We start from the raw sequence: 21,100 nt of genomic DNA, 5'->3' as shown, positions 1-21,100 counted from the left end.
TCATTCGAATATGAAAATGAAAAGTGATCAAGATTGTACCATTCTGACGACACGGGGGACTACCGAGTCAATAACTACGTCTTTCAATGTGTCTTCTGAATGCCTTTTATATGCATTTCAGTTGATTTAGCTATAAAATGCTCAATTATGGCTACAAAATAAATGTTCTAAATGTGCTTAACCATGCATATTATTTGACTAATAGGCCATATCCATTCACAGTATAAGTACTACAAAAATATTGATAATTAATAAACACACTTAATGGGAACGTGTACTGTGGTGCCTTTTCTAGTATGAAAATATCAATGAATAAAGGATAATTTGAAGTTTCGACATTCAGGTAGCCCACATGAAGACACGTAGACTACCGAGAAGAACTGTGTGTGAGAGATGATTATGTTCTCTCTAATGTCTATCTTCTGCTGACATGGAGTCAAGGTAAGCAGCTGCCTCTATACAGATAATGGATGTCCAGCCCTTCATTGACTACAGATAAAACACACTCTGCCTGCCTCCTCCTCAACACACACACTTTTATTATTGACTTATTTGCCACAGGAGAACATCTCAACGAGATTATTGTCGTTTCCTTGTTTTACCTCACAATTAGCGACGAGAGATATGATAATATATATATCAACATAGTGCACTGTGTCTCCCTCTAGTGGTTATGTATAGCTCTGCTAGGCTAAAACATAACCAAGTATAAATACTGTAATGCACTGAGTGATATTCAAATTTTGTAATATTGTGATTCTTTTTAAAAACACAGTTCGAAACAAAAAGTGAAAATATTTATGTTGCATTATTGTCTTGTTTATTGGTTGCTATGGTGACGACTACTCGGCTGTTGTGTACGTACAGCGACAGCAGAAAACCAAAACAGGTAAATTACAGCATTACTGCAACTGTATTGTTATCTTTGTTTGTTTATTTCTGTGTTTTTCCTGATTATGGAGTCGCCACAGTGGACTTATCGTATTATAATTCAATATTTGGGCTTTGGTCAACTTTAGTCGATTAGTCAACCTTGCATAAAACAACATAACATAAAAAACGCCGATATTAAGCTATTATTTATAACTGTGGTAGTACTACTATAATCATTTCTAACATTATTTACTGTAATTTTGCAGAATTAAATTGCAGTATAGAGTCTAGTTTGGAGACGTGTTCCGCACAGATGGACGGGTCCTCACAGTTCACCGTCAATGGCGGACGATGGAGGAGACCAAGTTGCAGCCAGTATAGCAAGAACACCCAAGACCTGCTGAGATGTAAGATGCACACAGACACAAATAAGAAGGTTGGGACGTTACTTGTACTTGTCTGTAACAGAAGTGTATCATATTTGATAGTACATCTGTTTACAATTTACAATTAATGTTTACAATGCAATGTTTCTGGCTTCCGCTCACCATCATGGCGGCCAAACCCGTGCAGGGCAACCTACGGATAATGTGACCGTAATTATGCAAATGTATAGCAAGACAACACATTTTCCCACCGAATCTGCTTCATTGAATGCATCTGTTAACGTCCAATTAGGTTCAAGAACAAGTAATAAGGGCGTGGCTTACATTTCTTTGCTGCCAGACTGCTGGGTAGCAAAGACACTCATTGATTAATACAATGACTTCTGTATTATGCCCTGCACGGGTTTGGCCGCCATGATGGTGAGCGGAAGCCAGAAACATTGCATTGTAAACATCAATTGTAAATTGTAAACAGCCATTAAAAGAACGAGACAAGATGAGATTAATTAGTAAATTAATGACACTGAAATTAAATCAGTAAAAGTTGTGAAAAATTATTAAAAAGTACAATTAAAAAATATGACTAGGAAAACTTTTTATTTAACCACGTCACAAAACAATGCAGGTGTCTTTTGAAATGTTTTGAAAGACGTTTTTCAAATGGTCTTAAAATTCAGCAGTGTAGTGCAGCTGTAGCATGTAGCATGTAGCATGCACTTGGTAGTATGCACTAGGTCAGGGGTGTAATGAGGGTCACATACAGACAAAGTAAACAAACGCTTCTTGAGGTAGATATTCAACTTGGTTCAGTATATTTTTAATCAAAATAGTACTCATGCCAAAAACATCGTGTTGCTGCTGGATGTTTACAGTATCCAAGTGATGCTGAAAGTTTGTTTTCATTTCCTACACAGGAAGGTTTCATTTCACTAATGACTGCTATGAAGGAACATCTTTACAAGAAGAATTTGTCTTGAAAGTAGTAAAAATTTGGGATGAAAAACTTGAGCACTGACATTCTCCCACCTTGTTTGTATTACTTTGTATGTGCACAGCAATGATGCGGGACTTGAGCCTCACCAACCTCCAAAGAAAACACATCGATGAGTGCTTAAAGAGTAAGTTTGAAACTTCTTTTAATTATAATAATTACCATAGAGTCACTTTATGTTGCCGGGAAGTATAGTCATTGGGGGTGTCACCAGACACACGGTACATGAGACGAGATGATACACAGATTTTTACTTTGTACTTAAGTACAATGAAAAAAAGTATATCACCGTATATGTAAGTAAGTAAGTATATTAAGTAAGTATATTAAGTAAGTATATTAATAAGTATATTACAATATTTTGATGTGTACTACTATTAATGGGACCTAATGACTATTGGGAGTGTCACAAGATTTCACAAGATTAAAATATGACAAGATTGTTGTTCAGAAAAAAAGGCCAGGGAGGATAATAAATGAATTAATCACATAATAAATAAAAATGAAATTGATCATTTTTCCCACAAACAGAGTAGAACAGCCCCATCTTAAATATTGCTGCATTAAAAACACGGCCTTCCACCACAGATGGATCTGCTTTGCCACGGACCACTCAGCCCGCAGCATCAATTTCCCCCCGTCAGCCGAAAGGCAGCAAATGCATCCCTAAGCTTCTTTCTGGTCGGCCGCAAAGACGCAGTGCTGCTTCCTGCCGTTCTGGGAACAATATCAGAGAAAAGTTCTGCCCTGCACCGACAAGTACGCTACTATAATGTAAATGCATTTTCAAAGCTTTTTTTTTTTTTTTTTTTTGGTGAATTCCTTGTAAAATTGTTGCATTTTATCTGTATTCTCCCGTGATGTAATTTAGGAGACTTAGAAAAAGAGAAGAGGAGGCTTCAAAGTATCTTGGCCACAGGACAAGAAGAAGCAGCAGATGATGCGCCTTCGGAAAATGTTATGTGTGTGAAAGCTGCAGTGACAGAGGAGAGGGACCGTTATCAAGAAGGTAAGGCTAGAACTTCAATTGGGACACATTCATGACAAACCGACATGGAACTGTCAAACTGGTTGGGCCACCCTTAGTACCAACAACTGTTTGCGATAACTTATAATAAGTCTCTAACAGCGCTGTGGAGGAATATTGGCCCACTCATCTTTGCAGAATTGTTGTAATTCAGTCACATTGGAGGGTTTTCCAGTATAAAGTGCCTTTTTAAGATCATGCCAAAGCATCTCAAAAGGGTTCAGGTCAGGACTTTTTTTTTTTATTTGGGCAAATATATGAAACAGTACAGTGCATTTCTTACATCAATCAAAATATAACTTTCCATTATTTACATTTGGGGTGGAAATATGGGCTATTATTTTATTCCAAAAAATAAAAAATAATATACAGTTTGGGGCGGCACGGCAGCACCATAACAACATAGACATATATATATATTATATATATTAGGGCTGTCAAATGATGAAAACTATTAATCAGATTAATCATAGTTTTCAAATTAATTAATCATGATTAATCACCATGTCGCACTATGTCTGAAATATACCAATTTTTACCATATTATATATATATATATATATATATATATATATATATGGTCTAGTGGTTAGCGCGCAGACCTCACAGCTAGGAGACCAGGGTTCAATTCCACCCTCGGGCATCTCTGCGTGGAGTTTGCATGTTCTCCCCGTGCATGCGTGGGTTTTCTCCGGGTACTCCGGTTTCCTCCCACATTCCAAAAACATGCTAGGTTAATTAGCGACTCCAAATTGTCCATAGATATGAATGTGAGTGTGAATGGTTGTTTGTCTATATGTGCCCTGTGATTGGCTGGCGACCAGTCCAGGGTGTACCCCGCCTTACGCCCGAAGACAGCTGGGATAGGCTCCAGCACCCCCGCGAATTATTTACATTTGTATTCAACTATCTGATCACAAGCCCTGAAGCAAAAGCTTATTAATGCCTACCCCTTTTTACTAGATATAATCATGTTCAAGGATGTCCTTGTGGGGTCTTTTGTGACCCCTTGGATGAGTCGTTGCTGCTCTCTTGGTGGCATTTTGATCGGCCGGCCACTACTGGGAAGGTTCACCACTGATCCATGTTTTCGCCGTTTCGCTCTGTGGTCCGATGGAGTCCCAAAACTTAAGAATGGCTTTATAATCTTTTCTATATGGATCTCTGATAGCTCTCAATTATTTTCTTTTTAATTTGTTCCTCTGCATGATTTTGGGAACTACTGAAGTAGAGTCTTTTTATTTTGCAGTTCTGGATGAGATTGAGGAAAGGAGACAATTCCTGGCAGATATGGCCTCTGTAGGACAGGAGAAGCAGTACATCCACATCATCAACACGGAAATATCACAGGTAAATAATTTGGATGGAATATAATGATATACCTTTGGAGTTGTTGAACACATTGATGTTAAAATAATCAAAATATGTAATAATATAGGGGAACAGAAGCTGTGATTATTAAACCGTTTTTTTTTCTTTTCTGAACTCTAATTTAGAAAATCCGTGAACTGGAGAAATTAGCTGAAGCCCAAAAACCAAACAAGGAAGTGATGGCACCTGAGAGGCCCGTGGATGCAAGCTAGTGCTAAAAGGTTAAACAAAGAATAAACAACTGCAGTATCTGTATTAACTTGTTTTATTTACCTGCCTTAGACTGTAAACATTTCTTATAATCCTATTTTTGGGGGTTAAAAACCATCTGACAGGCATTGCAGAAGTTCCTTGATATGTTTTAGAAGGAAGACGACATGATTGAGGACAAATCCAGTCAACACATAAAATGAGTCACACAAACAAATTCCCACTTGGAGGTGAAACGCACATGTATAGTAAAATATAAATTAACAAAGTTTTTTTATCTTAAAACTTCTATTTCGCCATTTTTAAAAACTGCAAATGCAGCCTTCATGAATACAATTCTCAGGCAGGCGTCTCTGCAAATAAATTATGTCTCTCTTCTCTGCGAACACAAAGAAAACAAGGCGATATAAAGTATTACAGTATACTCGGTATACTACAGAGTATCTTCGCTATGGATTGTTTTAAAACATCCTCTCAACGTCGGGTATGAGGAGTTCAGGAGTATTGGAGGAGAGCCATTCAGGTTCACTGGCTTCAACAAGGCAGTCATGAGAGTCAGGACACATCATGTTTTTACAAAAATCCCCATTGTCTTTTAGCGTGTTTGATCCTTTGTGTGGATCAGCTGTGCTCCTTACGAGGACTTTTACCAGGTTCTCCTTTCTGGCTCAGTCTCTTCAGAACCTTCATGGGTTTGAACTTTGAACCTTTTCTCTTTTGTTGTCCTCCATCCGATTCCTTATGGAAGTCTGATGTAGAAAATTGACAATGAGTGACATAGGCTTTCGTAGAGGAAGAATGACATTTTATATGTTTTATGTATAAATATCATGAACTGAAAGTGCTCTTTTATGATATAAGAAATGTTTGTGCAAAAAACTTTCAGGAGTATAAACTGCAAGCAAAAAATTTAGAGGAAATACATGATATACATGACATATTGTAGTATGTGAAGACCAGGCAGCTCATGAAAATACTCATGGCGAGCTTGTCAATCTGCTGGAAATTGCAGGAGGTCATTAAAGAACACTAAACTCATCACACAGCAGCTTAACACTCAAAAGATATACCTAATATATATGTAAAAATGTACCAATAAGAGTTTAAAGAGTTTGAGGGGGAAAACAACTATAGATTTCCACAATGCATTTCATCTGAGCAAAGCATTTCATTGGAGGATAAGTGACATAAAAAAGATGGATGATGCTGCAATGTTGCCTCTGTTCACCAAAGGGAGCCCGGAGGGAAGCTGATGTCATTGCAGCGCCCCGGTGCGTACCAATAAATGCGATGCGCAATGCAGTATGGGAAAACCTTAAATGTGTTTTTATTTTCATTTTAAACTCGGATTGGTACACGTTTGCCAATTTTTAGGTGTGCCTTTTGAGTGTTAAGTTGCTGTGTGATGAGTTTAGTGTTCTTTGTAAGATGACACCATGAGTGGGGTGACAATTGTTGATTGTTGAGTGGATTCACTCCTGCCAAAGAAAGCGCAACTATTTCCTCAGTGACTCGTGAGCGGTACAGTATTTAAACAATTAGTAGTAGTTCTGAAGTAAGGGGGATGTCACGAGATTAGAACTTACAACTTAGCCGTACAGCTGCATAAGCAGCCGGGTTCAATATTTAAGAAAAAATTACCGCAAATCACAGTAACAGACTTGTTGTCCTTCATTGATAATCAGTATTCAGATGCAAATAATCTTAATGCAATAAAAAATGGAGGAATTGTGGCATCCAACCTTTTTTCTTCAGCACAGCTTCCATGAACTTATCTTCCTCCTCCTCCCTGTGAGAGAGGTGTCGTTAGTGTTGACAATGGTAAAAGACCATTATGGAGGTTTTAAGGTGTTGAAAATGAATTACCGTTGTCTGTCCTGGTCCATGTTGTTGACTATTTGGTTGCGTTGTTCAATGATGGTGACCAGCTCGGCCATCAGCTGCTGCTCACGGCTTTTGTCCTCCTCTGTCCAGTCTTTCTCTGATGGAAGTTGGTCAATTACATTTTTTTTTCTTACAATTAAGACAATATTTAAATTAAAATGACAGGCAACTAGTAGTGAATTTGGTGACTGAAAACGGTGAAAACTGATATATATACAGTAGATCCCTGTTTTTCACAAGGGTTGCTTTCAGGGAACACAAGCAAATGGTGAAAAAAAACGCATTGATATGGCAATTAAAAAGGACTATTTTTCACACCCAGCTCACTCCCCCTCCTGCTACCTTCATGTTGACATCCTCCTCCAATTTTGCATCAACATTTGCACAAAAGATTAGATTAAGCTCTAGAACAGGGGTGGGCAAACTTTTTGACTGGCGGGCCGCATTGATTTAACAAAATTGACGAGGGGCCAGACTCGATATTTTACACGTAAGAGGCCACCTGGAATGATTGAATGATTACAAATTTCCCCACTGAGGGACAAATAAAGGCATATCTTAAAATATCTTAATTGTATCTGTAAAAGTGTCATGCAATCTGCTTTATGGGCACTTTGAGATCATTTATTGGATGTAAAGTGCATTATAAATGTATAATAATAAATGCATTATTATTTATATTATTATTATTTATTATTATTAATTGTATTATTATTATTATTATTATTATATGCTTGTGTCCCTTTTTTCAGGAGCACTTTGTAAACAACAGACCGCATCAAATAACGAAATTATTATATCTGTAAAAGTGTTATGCAATCTGCTATATGTGCACTTTGAGATCATTTATTTGATGTAAAGTGCGTTATCAATTTATAACAAGAAGAATACATTTATTATTTAATATTATTATTATGTGCTCGTGTCCCTTTTTTTCAGGAGCACTTTGTAAACAACAGACCGCATCAAATAACAAAATTGATAAAACAGCCAAACCATGAAAATGTCGTCTCAAGCCATGATGCCAGCTTGTATGTTGACTTTAAATGAAATACTTTGGAAAGAACGGGCGGGCCGTATTCAAACACTTGGCGGGCCGGATGTGGCCCCCGGGCCGTAGTTTGCCCACCCCTGCTCTAGAACCACCCCCTACTCTCTTCAATTGCCATTGCTCACCTGCAGCACAATCAAGTTATATGTCCGAAACGTGCGTCACGCATCTATTAAACACATTTCAATGATTAAATGTACCCAATGCACTAATAAATTATTATGTAAGATGATCGATTAACAAACTGAATCAAAGTCAAGCTGTTGCCAGTCACGGTGCACGGCTATGGTGCGTTCAAGTACCACCAAACAAAGTGAGAAAACTCAACGCATTATGAAAAAAGCATTAACATTCATTCATTCATTCATTCATTCGCTTAGTGAAGCATAATGAGAGAAACATGTAAAAACATTATTTCTGCCAAAAAACATTTTGATTATTTTAAGAGAAAAAAAAATACATTTTTAACCAAAAATCAGATAATTTTTGGAGCCATGAATGCTGAATTGCAAAAGTGTTGGGATCCACTGTACTGTAAAATAAACAAAATTAGGCTTAAGGTTTTTGGGTACAGTAATACCTTATTTATCGTGGTTAATTGTAGACCCAAACACTGTGTAGAATTCAATATTAATACATTTATTATTTAGTTGGAGCATAGAAAATCTGTTTATGAAATAAACATAAGTCACCTTTACATTCATATTACCCGATATAGTAGATACAATCAGAGAAAATAAGCCATTTAAGACATAAGACTCATGTTTGAGTCTTATTTTTGAGTTGAGTATGTGTTATGATAATTATGTTGATTATTATTATTGTTCTAGCGGTGAGATAATTATAAAATAATATAAAGGCTGTAGTTGTCTATCAAGTAGTGACACCTAGTGGCAATTCATAAAATTTTTGTATTTCCTTAAACTGTGTTTTTGTTCATTTAGAAATGTTTTTTGCTTGGATGCTTAATTTAACCCAAATTTGAAATTTGCTTAAATATATATTTTTGATCATGAAACAAATAATTTATTAATACATTTTAAAAAACCATAATGGAGTGAGGGAGAGATATTGTAACCGCAATGTGGCGGCATAAATGCAGTAGGTGATACAGGAACTTCCTGTGCTTCTACACAGGAAGCCTGTGGTCAAGCTCTACTGGAGCACATGAGCACACCCCAATTTTAGGTTAACACATGGTGGTCTTCCCTTGGGCACCTCAAAACCAACCTGGTTTATTGAGAAGACACCTCAGCTCATACTCCACATCAGCCTGCCTCTCCTCAAGGTTCTGCTGCTTCGCTCTGCGGGGAGCATAAAATACACGTTGTGATGTGTTGTCTTATTTGCCGCTGAGGTGACTTGCTGCAGTAGACTCACGTGTAGACCAGCTCAGCTTCTCGTCGGACTAACTGGTTTTTCTCATGAATGAGTAGGAACCAGTCGACCAACAGGCGCTCCTCATCCTCATCTGAAAACACAGGCAATGGAGTATTGTGGTTTTATTCCACTTCATTTGCATAATAGTCTGCAAACAAATTGCTTTGTTTCCGTTTAGGAGGCACCGTGGGTTTCATACCATTTGGGTTGTCTCTGAGTTTTTTCTCCATCCCTACGCCTCTTAGCTCCAACTCATCCAGCTGTTTCTCCAGCTGACTCATCTCCCAGTGGATGTCGTCCACTGGGATGTACTGGTCTGACTGCACCTGCATCAATGTTTGCACATGAAACCACTTAAGTACCAGAAGCTGGAATCTTCTATTTCAATTCCATCATCAAAAGGTTTATTATACCTTGCGTTTGATAAGAGGGAAGCCATGACCTGGGGCCGGAGGTCTAGAAGGACGAGGACCTTTTGGGGGTTTGCTTTTGGATTTAGCAGGGGAAGGAGACGCTTTCCTGTTGAATGGATTTTCCTTGCAAATTCGCTAAAATGAAAAGAGATCGTAATAAAATCCATTGTTTTAATTCATGCTGAATGTTTGTGGTTCTGTCACCTTGTTATGTGAAGAGGTGGCTCCCACGGCTAATGGGCTGGGGGTGGTCGTGGGTCGGGGCGGAGAAGGTCCACTCCCTTTGGTGTCATGGCTGCGACTGATTTGTGGAGTAGCAGGGGCGGAGCTTGCATTTGACGATTCCGACAAAGAGGGGCCGAGGAACGATTGAGGCAGACGCTCAGCGGAAGAAGAGGAAGGTGGAGAGGCGGGAGACGGTGTGCAGATGGAAGGCTCCGATAAGCTTTTGGAGAAGCCGAGTTCCTGGTTGCTGCCTTCACCGGTGGCCGAGGGGCGATGGGAGGAGCTGTGGTCGGACCCAGAAGACAAGCTCTCCACACTGAGAGCCAGAGAGCAGGAAGACTGCTGAGAATGAGGAGGAGCTGAAGAGGGAACATACAAAATAACATCAATGAAATCATGTCAATCATGAGTTTCCGTTCTTAGACGGTGATGTAAGTTGTGTTTTAGTGTAAGTTGGAACTTATACCCAAATTTAACTCTTTAAGTCACACACAGTGTACTCATAAATTGACATCTAAAATTCAGTAATAAACAAATGGAATGAAATAAACAGTAATAAAAAGCGACTCCTCACTTTTCTTCCACGCACTACAACTACTTCTCAAATGAGTCTCATGTTTACAAGACCAAAATTAATTTGTGATGTCAATAATTTAAGGGAATGCTGGAGAATAGGCCTTACGGTATGCCCCCTATATGCCCACTGAAAAAAATTGTGTCTTAAGCAGGGGACTCAAACTTGCGGCCCATGGGCCAAATGTGGCCCGCGAGACGCTAGTTTGAGGCCCCCGCCTTGATACCAAAGTTTAATGTTGAAATGACAGCTGTGTGCACACCGGACACACCGGACACAATTAACATGATTTTGCCCCACCCATACTGTTACCCCGCCCTGTTTTGCTTTGGATTAGCAATGAAGCTAAAGGCTTATGACGCTGGGTACAAATAAATGCAGGAAATGATTTGGAATAAAACGGAAAATACACGTCACGATAAAGCATCTCATCAAACATGTTGTTAAAGTTACGACGCTGCTCCCAGATGGAACTGAGATGCTACGATGCTAACTTGCTAATTGGGTCAAATGATTAAGTTTCATTAATGTTCATGTTAAAGGTTAAATAAGTGTTAATACTGTACATTTGAATCTGAAAAAAATAATTTCTCTACCAACTGTATGTGGTTTCTTACGTTTTTTCTTATTTGCTGTTTTATTATTATTTTACTTATTTATTACTGATTGATTTATTGTCTTTATTCTTAATTTGTTTATTTATTTATTTTTATCTTATTTTGTGTATAAAAAAAATAAAAATTAAGATATTTGAGAACAGTGGAATATTTTAATCAGATATTTTGGTGTGGAAAACCGGAACCAAAGTACTGAAAAAGTGTAGGGTATAGCAGAAGCAAAATCATTGAAGATAGTTTTTTTTATTGATTTTTTTCCCAGTTTTTAATAAATGCGTTTTGGGTTTTTTTTTTTTTTGAAAACCTGATGCGGCCCGGCTTCACCCAGAACCTAGCTCAGGTGGCCCCCGGGTAAATTGAGTTTGAGACCCCTGGTCTTAAGGATACTGCGTCTGCATTAGTGTTATTTCATTTCAAAACATGTTGTGCAGCGACATTTTCTCACCTTGGTTTGCTACACGTGGCTGTGGGACACGAGGTGCTGGTCGCTTTTTGCTTTTAGCACTTCCTGGGCTCGCCGAGCGGGAGGAGCTTCTTGTGCCTGGGGGCGTGACCGCACCCGGGACATCCGCCACCTGTGTGATACTGTACCACGGATGACTCGCCGCCATTGTGGCCGGAATGGCATCGGCTTCCTCGTCTTCCTCTGCTTCGTTCGGTTCATCGTCATCATCCTCAAAGGGGTTAGAGGGCAAAGGAGGCGTAGTGGATCTGGAGCCCTCGTCTTTAAGAGAAGACACAGAGCCTGTATTGGGAGGTGTTGCCACTCCTGCAGAGGGAGGGGGAGGAGCTTTCTTCTTCTTGGTCTCTGATTGGACCAGGGCAAGCCAGGGTGGGTCTTTGGGTTTATGTGAGCCACTGGACAAGCTGGACAGTGAGACAGACATATGGCGGTGTCACAGAGGGGAACAAGACACATCCCAACAGAGGCATGGAGTGGCGAACATTTAATATGATGTCAACAGGGAAAGCCAGGGATGTGACGATGAAGGAACAACAAAGTGGGTTACATAGAATTCAGCTACCTTCTCGGAGACTGGGATCTCTCTCTGGGTTTTGGAGGGGTGGGCTGCTTCTGAAGGTCACCTGTGATTTCAGATCAAATGTAAGCCTCACTCATCTTTTATCACCTTTACAATAATTTTCACCTGATAGTGATAGCGCGCCAGCCGCAACGCGGTCTGCTGTTCGGGGTAGTTTCACTCGTGGGGAAGGCCGAGGTGGTGGGGTTATCTCAGCAACTCGACGAGGGGCTGGCACCGGTCGGGGCGCGGCTTCATTTTGATTGACAAGTGTACAGGAGAAGTCACTATTGGCTTCATTGTTATTGGTTAGTGATTCTTCTGCCTCAGTTTGCTCGTCATCTTCATCGTCACTCTCATCAAAAGGATTTGGAGGAGACGAGGAACGGTCTTTCTCTTCTGTCTGTTCACCGTCATCAAGTTTGTCTGTGTCTTCTAAGGAGACCTCGGTGTTTGTTGGCACAGGAGTGACTAAGACAATCGGGTTGGTGGGCATGTCAGCATCATTCACTTTGCCTACTGGGGAAGGGGTCTTTTGTCGGTCCGTCTCAGGGGTCGAGGCGTAGGGCGTCTTGCTGCGACCGTTCCGAGCCGACTGCACAACGACAGGTCCCTGGCTAAGATCTGTCCGGCCATTCTGATTTGCTGAAACTTGCCGTGTAAGGTGGTGGGTGCAAACCAAGACCCCAGAATCACTTTCTAGTTTGTAGGATCCGGGTAGCAAAGTGCTACGACACTCTGTGCACCTGAAAGTTCAACAAATGGAGAAAGGAGAAAGTTATATCATCATCACGACCTGTTCGGTATACAGACCCAGATCTTAATCTTTGCAAAACTTCAGTGCAAAACCCCAACAACCCCAAAATAAGATAATACATGGTTAAAGGCCCAATCATAAATATCCATAATCAGTGTTTGTGTCTTATGACTGTGCTCACCTGAAGCAGTTTCGATGGTACAATTTGCCGTCCACCAGAAATCGCTGCACCAGATGGACGTGCTTCTGACAGGCGGTGCAGGTGCTACTAAGCGTGCTGCGCTTAGCCACTTCTAGATCCCCTTCCTTGGCCCGGCTCGGCTAGAGCAAGTGACCGGGACGTCATTTCCACAGGGAGAGGACAGGGAGGAGATGTCAGGGGCGGGAGGGAGATGCAGAGCAATGAAGGAGGGGAAAATCAAACATGGAGTCAGGATTTGAGGATGTGGATTCTTCATTGTGTTTCACTAATCATCTATTTGGTCACCAAAAGTAAATAGCAACAGCGACAGTACTTTTCAAGCTATTCAACACATCATTATTGATGTAAAGTCATTAAGTCATTTTAAAACACTCCTTAATTCATGATGATAACATTTTAATTCATTTTTTTAAGTTCACATGGATTTGGTTAGTAATGGTAGTTCCCTATTTTCCATATGTAAGACAGATTTTCTGTGTGAGCTTTAAGCTTGTGGTAAAGCAGATTAGTGGTTTAGCAGCAGCTACATACGTATATGAAATCTTGGCACGCAGTGTTATGGGAGTACAAAACTTAGTATACTGTGGTATGTACAAGGGAGTGTTAACATGGCTGATCTATCTGCTTTACTTCCACCTCCTAACCCCCTAACCTATTGCCTCGGCTCATGACCAGAGGGGAGACGGGGTTCAGATGTGGGGGAGGAGGGAGTACATAAAGAGGGAATGGAATGGCTTTCCATCTGAAGGAGGAGTGAAGATGCCAGTACATGGTTGTGTGGGGACGGAGGTAAGAAGATGAAGGCCGGCCAAAAAGAAGAGAGACAGGATACAGATGCTATCTTTGCAGACTACGACTGCTGTTTCACTTCTTTTCTGATGTTTTTTTATCCCCACCGTGCAACACAAAACCACAGATATTAAATACTTACTCATAAACTGAGAAGGAAGGACAATTTTTTGTGTTTTGGGGAGCTCTAATAACTTTGTTCCCCCAACTAACACATGCAAATACTACAAGGCTGTATGATCCACCAAAATATTCAACAATTAGTAACATTCAGGCATGAGATTACCAACTGACCTGGAAAGTAAAACATGCAGAAGAGAAAACACCAGGCATCAGAAATTCAGAATCAAGACATGCATGAGGAGAATAACAGAACCATCGGTCTTGATTACTTTGTTCTGGTGCCAAATTTAGTTCTTACCTCAGACTCAACGTCTCTGTCCTCAAGAGGGGTTGAAGGCCTTTTCTGTGCCGGCTCATTGGGACTAACAGAGCCTAGTCTCTTCAGAGAGGGAGGGTTTGCTGTAGAAATGCAAGAGAAACACTGTACTACCTTGGTAACTTGTCACAAAACGTTGCATTGGGATGTAACAGTTGCTATGGATACAAACATACAACACAATTAAAACAGTGAAATATGATGGAGACTACTGATCGCTGCTTTGGTCCAGTGGATGCACCGCTAGTAGCGGCATTTCGCACATTTCCGCCATGTTTGATTGAATAAACATCCTACCAGCTGATCACCGTAGTTGACCAAAAATGTATCACCAGTACCCAGTACTAGTCAGTAGCTCTTCCAATAACGCCGTGGGCAGAAAATTTGGACAGTATCAGACTGATGCCGAAGTATCGAATCGGAACATCCCGAGTACAAACCTTGACACTTGTTGTTAAAGAAGTTGTAGTACTGAGAGACATAGGTGATGATGCTGAGCCTGTCAGGAACCTTCATTGATACCATGTCTTCTGGGTCCAACAAGGCTGGAATCCCCAGCTGTGTCTCAGCCACCTCGAAGGCCTACGGTGAAGCAAAAGGAGAACACTGAAGAAAAACAAACCAATCGCCAACCCGCTGCAGACATGTACTTCCTATACTACTTCCAAAACCACAACCATATAAAGAAGTGCTTTGTTCCTTTGTGTCAACCAGCCCTACTGGAGGAAATTAGAAGTCACCGTTATAGAACAATAAATCCTGGGCAGACGCACGCACAAGAGCACATATAATCCAGCAAGTATAGCTTGGATAAGGCACAGCAATTCCAAACCTGATTACACACAGTCAACTTGTCAATGTTGGGGGCAAAGGGGGCACTAAGCTATTATGAAATGTGGTAGTAGTATGATGAAGTACGATGAAAAGAGATTAACATGTGACAGCAGTCTTATGAAAAGGCTCAGATAGTGTATGATTGCTTGTTGACAAGAATGGGGGAATAAATAGCACACTACTTATTTGCAGCCCAAATGGCTTACTTGCGCTTAACCATTAAGGATATAATGAACTATTTGCTGGGACTGATTAGTCAGCAGATTGTTTTGGGGTTTTTTTTTTTTTTTGGTCTTCAGTTTCTTGTAGGCTGGGCGCTAAAAAGCAGTCCTGCCAAACCTTTACTTTCTGAACAAGAAAAACTTGAAGAAAAGTGTTTAAATGTTGGTTTCACGGTCTAATCTTCTGTACCTCCAAACAGGCATTAAGAAGGTTCACTCTGTACTTATTTTCAACCCCAAGCCTTTGCACCATGAAGCACAGACTTGAGCAAAGTGAGCCCTCTTATTAGTGCAGTAAACCTCGGATATATCGGACTCGGATATATCGGAAATTCGCTCACAACGGACAGATAAAAAAAGAACCGATTTTTCTGTCATGCATTTCCAATAAAAATTCATTGCATATATCGGATTTTTTATAACGGATTTCGCCTATTTCGGACAAAATCTCCAGTCCCGTTCCAATGCATTTCCATTAAATTTCCCTCGCATATATCGGATGGCCGCATCGTGGCGCTCCGATTCGCCGAATCGTGACAGGCCGCTATACGACGTCATTTGCAGCGTTTGCAGCGTTGCCTGCGCGTCCAGGTACATTGGAAACATAGTCAAGGAAGTGCCTTTTTATAACGGATAAAATCCGATTTACGCATATACCGGATATAAATCCGATATATGCGTAAAACTGACATTTTCCGGTATACGCATATAACGGATTTCACTTATATCGGACAAAACCAGTGGGAACAATTGAATCCAATATATCCGAGGTTTACTGTAATACAGTCTCCTTTGCCTCTGTGAGGGGAGACAAGGCAGCTAGCATAGCAAAGAAGGCTGTCTCATGAGGAGCAATGCAAGATAACAGAGGTGAGCCTATCGACGTTGTTTCGCCAGTAAGTTGAATTTGTCCAAATGTGGTGGCAACAAAAAAGGCAATGCAAAGAACTTCTCTACTGAAAACAATACCACCGGTCGGTTTCGGTCCTGGAACTCTGCCATGCAGGACGTTTTTGCCCAGTATCTCAAGAGCACTGACCTTGACTGAGGCAAATGAGGCCTGCAGGTCTTTGGATGTTGTTGTGGGGTGTTTTGTATAATTAAGTAAATTATTGTATGACTGCAGCATAGAATACCCAACTAACACAAAGCTCTAAAATTAACTCACCAGTCGGTTGTTTTCATAGACGTCATCTTTTGACAGCGAGTCAAAGTCTCTGCAACAACACACACACACACATAAAAAAGTGGGTGAAGAAGTGATCATATTTTTGGAGAACATTTGAGGTAAGGATAATTGGCTATAAGTGTAGTTAGCTAGTTAACCCGTTTCTCTTACAAACCATCAAAATGCTAATGTCCAGATGAACAGGCAAGCATGATTAGCAGTAAAGATTCTCAGCTGACAAACCCCAAACTACACCCAAGTATTTTAAGTAAAAAACCTCATAGTACAACAGGAAAGAAGCTTTGGAACACAACGTGCGTGATGATTAACAGCTTTGAAAGGGCCTACGGTGAGGAACTAAAGCCATGGTCCAACCAGTAAACATCCTGCAGTCAGCCTGGAAAATCTGAGGCGTTCCAGGTTGAAAATGTTGTTGCTTGCACATCTGCAAAGGTATGTTGGAAAGTGTCCAGATGTTTAAAGAACACTGCAGTGGGAAACACACCTAGAGGGGGCTTGCATGGACGATGTGAAATGTGAAAACCCCAGGAAAGCAAAAACCCAAAACAAGCCCCTGTGACCCGTGCTCTCTCTAATCTGGTTCCCAAAGTCGTAAACACAATGAGCAGCAGCTCTAACTTAATGACTGGTCCTGCTGGGTCTTATTCCGTCACTTAGCTGGCACAGGATAATTTTAGAGCGTCACTGAGCTTGCACACCATCAGACAGATGATGAATAGTGAGGAGTCCACCATGACTGTGTTTCATTCCATGGTTTATTTTTGGGCAAGGGGACAACTGTGAAAGGAAGATCGTGTATGTCAGGGGTCTCAAACTCAATTTACTTGGGGGGCACTGGAGCTAGGGTCTGGGTGAGACTGGGCCACATCAGGTTTTCCCAAAAAAATGCATTTATTAAAAACAGAAAAATATACAAACTTTTTCAGTGCTTTGGTTCCGATTTTCTACAATAAAAGCTCTGATAAAACATTCCACTGTTCTCAAATATCTTGATATTTATTTTTCTGCTGAATAGAAATTTTTTCTGCTGATAAGATGAAAAATAAACAAATCAAAGAAAATCAATCAATCAGTAATAAATAAATATAATAACAATAATAAAACAGCAAATAATAAAAACTTAAGAAACCACATACAGTTGGTGGGTAGACAAATTATTTTTTTTCAGATTAAAATGAACAAAGCATTATTAGAGCCCTGTAGACATGACAAAACACGACTATAGTCACATTTATACTATTTTTATTTACAACATATTGCGCAACTGCAGGGTCTTGAGACACATGCTAACTCGCTAACTAGAGAGCTAGCGACCTAAACGGTAGCCTTCAAGTTATTTCCTTTAAACTTAAAAAAAAAAACTTACCACTTCCACATGGATAGGGAGGATAACTATTAACAGTTATTTAACCTTTAACATGAACATTAATCAAACGTAATAATTTTTTCTGGGTACATGATACCATACAGCATCCATATCAAACTTGCGCGGGCCGCACTAACATTTAACTTTCATATCAAGGCGGGGGCCTCAAACTAGTGTCCTGCGGGCCACATTTGGCCCGCGGGCCGCGTGTTTGAGACCCCTGGTGTATGTGCTTGCAGATGGTTCAATGTTTACAAAGGTTAAAAAATGTTACCAAAAGTATCCACTCCCGTCCTGTGGGTGGGAGAATTGTGCATATTCTTCTCAGGGTACACCATCCATTTTCTATACTGTTTATCTTGATTTAATATGATGCCGTGACCAACTCCTCTCTACAGGCAAGTATGATGATGTAGCAATCTGGAAATTCGGTGTCCAATTGCGAGTTTGTAATGTCTGACTGTTGTGTGCGGCTGTGAACGAGCCAGGCAGAGCTCACGGCTCATGGATCGTTAATCTCCACATCTCTACGTGTTTTATGCTGGTATCGGAACCCGATACACACAATGAATCGTATCAACCTCATCCCTAGTAACTGAGTTGTCATTTTAGTGTCATCCTTGTAGCAACATTTAAAAAATGCAACATGAACCAAAATATTGAAAAGCATCAAACTCTTTACATTTTGTAAGTGCGCTGTCATATTGATTTTGCAATCTCTAGGTCGCAGGGGATTAGTGAGATTTCCATGAGAACACACTGGCTGCAGAATAGCAGTACAATGACTGTGCCCCATATTAGAAAACTAAATCCAGTTTGACAGGCGTAGGAATCGGCTGCAGATTACTCTGACAAACTGTCTGTCTGGATCAGAGCGAACTGGACTGTCTGGTTGACTGCAGCTACTGTACACAACAATGGGAGCTGAATGGAGAGCCACGCTGGGAATCAAACTGAAAAAATAAGACCCCAAACACTATTTAGGGTTTATCCACTGCGCTACTTGCGGCTTTACTGCTGCGCAGAGTTCTGATATTTTCCACTTCATTTATTGCCAACTCTATTGTGGCAGGGCTTGTATGACACATTAAATAAACTCTATTTGTCACGACTCACTGACTTGGTCCTCATTTCTGTCTGTCCCGCTGTTACCCTACCGTTACATTTTTGTTTCTATATAATGCCATATAACAGCAGAAATCATTTGAGAATACCATTCATATTCCTTGTCCTTTGATGAAACAAATTATTTCCTTATTTACACATGTCATTTATGTCTCTATATAGTCGTGCATTAACAATTTATTTTCTACTTACTGTAACAGGTGCATTAATTACATGACACGTACTGTAATCTGTAGTCATAAGGTTTTCCGCTACATTTAAGACTGTGGTGCACCGCCACACCTTGAAAATTAGTTTTTTAACTTGAAAACAATATTAAGTAAATAAAGTGCAATTAAAATGTTGGCAGTTTTATATTGCTCTTGATTCATGTTCTGCTAGTTGTTGAAATTTTTTATAAACAAGTTCATTCATTCATTCATTTTCTACCGCTTTTTCCCCACGAGGGTCGCGGGGGGTGCTGGAGCCTATCCCAGCTGTCTTCGGGCGTAAGGCGGGGTACACCCTGGACTGGTCACCAGCCAATCACAGGGCACATATAGACAAACAACCATTCACACTCACATTCATACCTATGGACAATCCGGAGTACCCGGAGAAAACCCACGCATGCACTCCACACAGAGATAGCCGAGGGTGGAATTGAACCCTGGTCTCCTAGCTGTGAGGTCTGCGCGCTAACCCCTAGATCACCGTGCCGCCTATAAACAAGTTAATACAATTTGTATTCAATTTTTTTTCTGCAGAAGTAGCAGCGGCAATCCACCATCCCATACAGCCCACCACCACAGCTTCCTGGGGGAAACCCAGTTCAGGGTTAGCGGAACATTACGGTAACGTTAAAATAACCCAGCATGGAATCAACACATACATTTGAAAAGTTGCCTCTGCAACCAAAGTGTAGCCAACTGATAATAATAATAAAAAAAAAACATTCCCAGAACTGGCTAGTAGGGATGTGGCATAAAACTAACTGTGTGAATGCTGAGATTTAAAAAAAAATGCTACTCTATGCCATTATCTTGCCATTTTGTAAACACAAAATTGTTATTGGAGATGGGTGACTTTATGAAATATTGCTAATTGTTCCTTTAAGAGTTCAAATGTGAGACAGAAAAGCTATGATGCAAAAATAACGTCATTTGATGTCAATGATGCCACTTAGCCATTTGGGTCATATTTGCTGTCACTGACATTCTGTCATTTTCTAGTTTTAATAAAGTGTGTCTTTCTTTATTTCATTGTCTGCATAACACTTATTCTGGCTATTTTAGGTTACGTGTTAACAACATATCTCATTGGAAGTATCATAATTCAAAAAGTTGAATCACTTCATTCCATAGCCACAGTAATGTGTAGTTACGAGATAGCGATGTTACTTACATCAACTCCGGCCTGTAGCGATGTATTATGGCACAGAACGCCAAGCCGTCCCGGAAAGACCTCGACATGTCCTTTATTTCCACATCGTGGTAATCTTCACATTGTAACCGACACCACTCCTGGAGTGCCTTCAGAGAGCCCATCATGATGTTGTGGAGTTCCAGAGGTCTGGCCGAGGACCATACGTCACTTTCTAACACGACGCTTCGCAAGCTAGCCAAATATTAGCCAACTTTTCCGCGTATAAGTTGCATTGTAGTCTTACATGATATCGCTCCGGGGTCATTCAAGAAGGATGATAAGTAGAAACGGAACTTTGACCAGAGCCATCAGATGGAAAAACATCTGATATATACCAAGTTGCTAATTACAGGCTTGGCAGTAAACTTCATAGAGTAGCCAACTTTGCTAACAAGCTAGCGTCCCGCTTTGCATCTGAAAAATGATGCTTTTTTCTCGTTAATGGAAATAAAATCCAATTTCCACGCAAGCAGAGGTAACAATTCCCTCCTGGTTTGAGGTGTGGACCGCAACACGTTTTCTGTGCGTCGGTAGCGATTCCCGTTAGAAGTGGAAGAGATACAAAGAAAAGTCCATTCGTATGGTACGACACGGTGTTAAAATCTAAAACTCAATCGACGACAAAGCTTGTCGCCGATGATAATCCATCCTGAATGAATGCGTTGACCACACCACCCCTCTAACCTCCACAATGTCACACTGTCGTTTGAATCCGCAGCCCAACCGGGGCGCTGCGGAGGCACGCTTAGA

The 21,100-nt window shown here is 40.5% G+C and overlaps 2 protein-coding genes across 2 annotated transcripts; one reads left to right on the top strand and one right to left on the bottom strand.

The window, feature by feature from the left end:
- Nucleotides 1–624: 624 nt before the first annotated feature.
- c1h22orf23 (chromosome 1 C22orf23 homolog) lies at nucleotides 625–5,039 on the top strand. Its single transcript, XM_058089043.1, has 7 exons — nucleotides 625–889; nucleotides 1,140–1,280; nucleotides 2,315–2,377; nucleotides 2,839–3,009; nucleotides 3,122–3,259; nucleotides 4,527–4,627; nucleotides 4,774–5,039. The coding sequence occupies exons 2-7, from the start codon at nucleotides 1,187–1,189 to the stop codon at nucleotides 4,858–4,860; spliced, it is 654 nt and encodes a 217-aa protein (XP_057945026.1). The 5' UTR covers nucleotides 625–889; nucleotides 1,140–1,186; the 3' UTR covers nucleotides 4,861–5,039.
- micall1a (MICAL-like 1a) lies at nucleotides 3,136–21,071 on the bottom strand. Its single transcript, XM_058088965.1, has 16 exons — nucleotides 20,330–21,071; nucleotides 16,435–16,483; nucleotides 14,652–14,793; nucleotides 14,194–14,294; nucleotides 12,963–13,102; nucleotides 12,151–12,770; nucleotides 12,028–12,088; nucleotides 11,448–11,869; nucleotides 9,791–10,170; nucleotides 9,587–9,721; nucleotides 9,373–9,499; nucleotides 9,174–9,264; nucleotides 9,024–9,097; nucleotides 6,725–6,839; nucleotides 6,601–6,647; nucleotides 3,136–5,607 (listed from the first exon to the last, which is right to left on the bottom strand). Exons 1-16 carry the CDS (start codon nucleotides 20,473–20,475, stop codon nucleotides 5,480–5,482), a joined length of 2,778 nt encoding a protein of 925 aa, XP_057944948.1. The 5' UTR covers nucleotides 20,476–21,071; the 3' UTR covers nucleotides 3,136–5,479.
- Between the last annotated feature and the right edge of the window lie 29 nt (nucleotides 21,072–21,100).

The sequence above is a fragment of the Doryrhamphus excisus genome, chromosome 1, assembly GCF_030265055.1.
Source record: "Doryrhamphus excisus isolate RoL2022-K1 chromosome 1, RoL_Dexc_1.0, whole genome shotgun sequence".
Taxonomy (NCBI): Eukaryota; Metazoa; Chordata; class Actinopteri; order Syngnathiformes; family Syngnathidae; genus Doryrhamphus; species Doryrhamphus excisus.
Note: the sequence above shows the minus strand (reverse complement) of the source record. Positions and strands in the feature narration are given on the sequence as shown.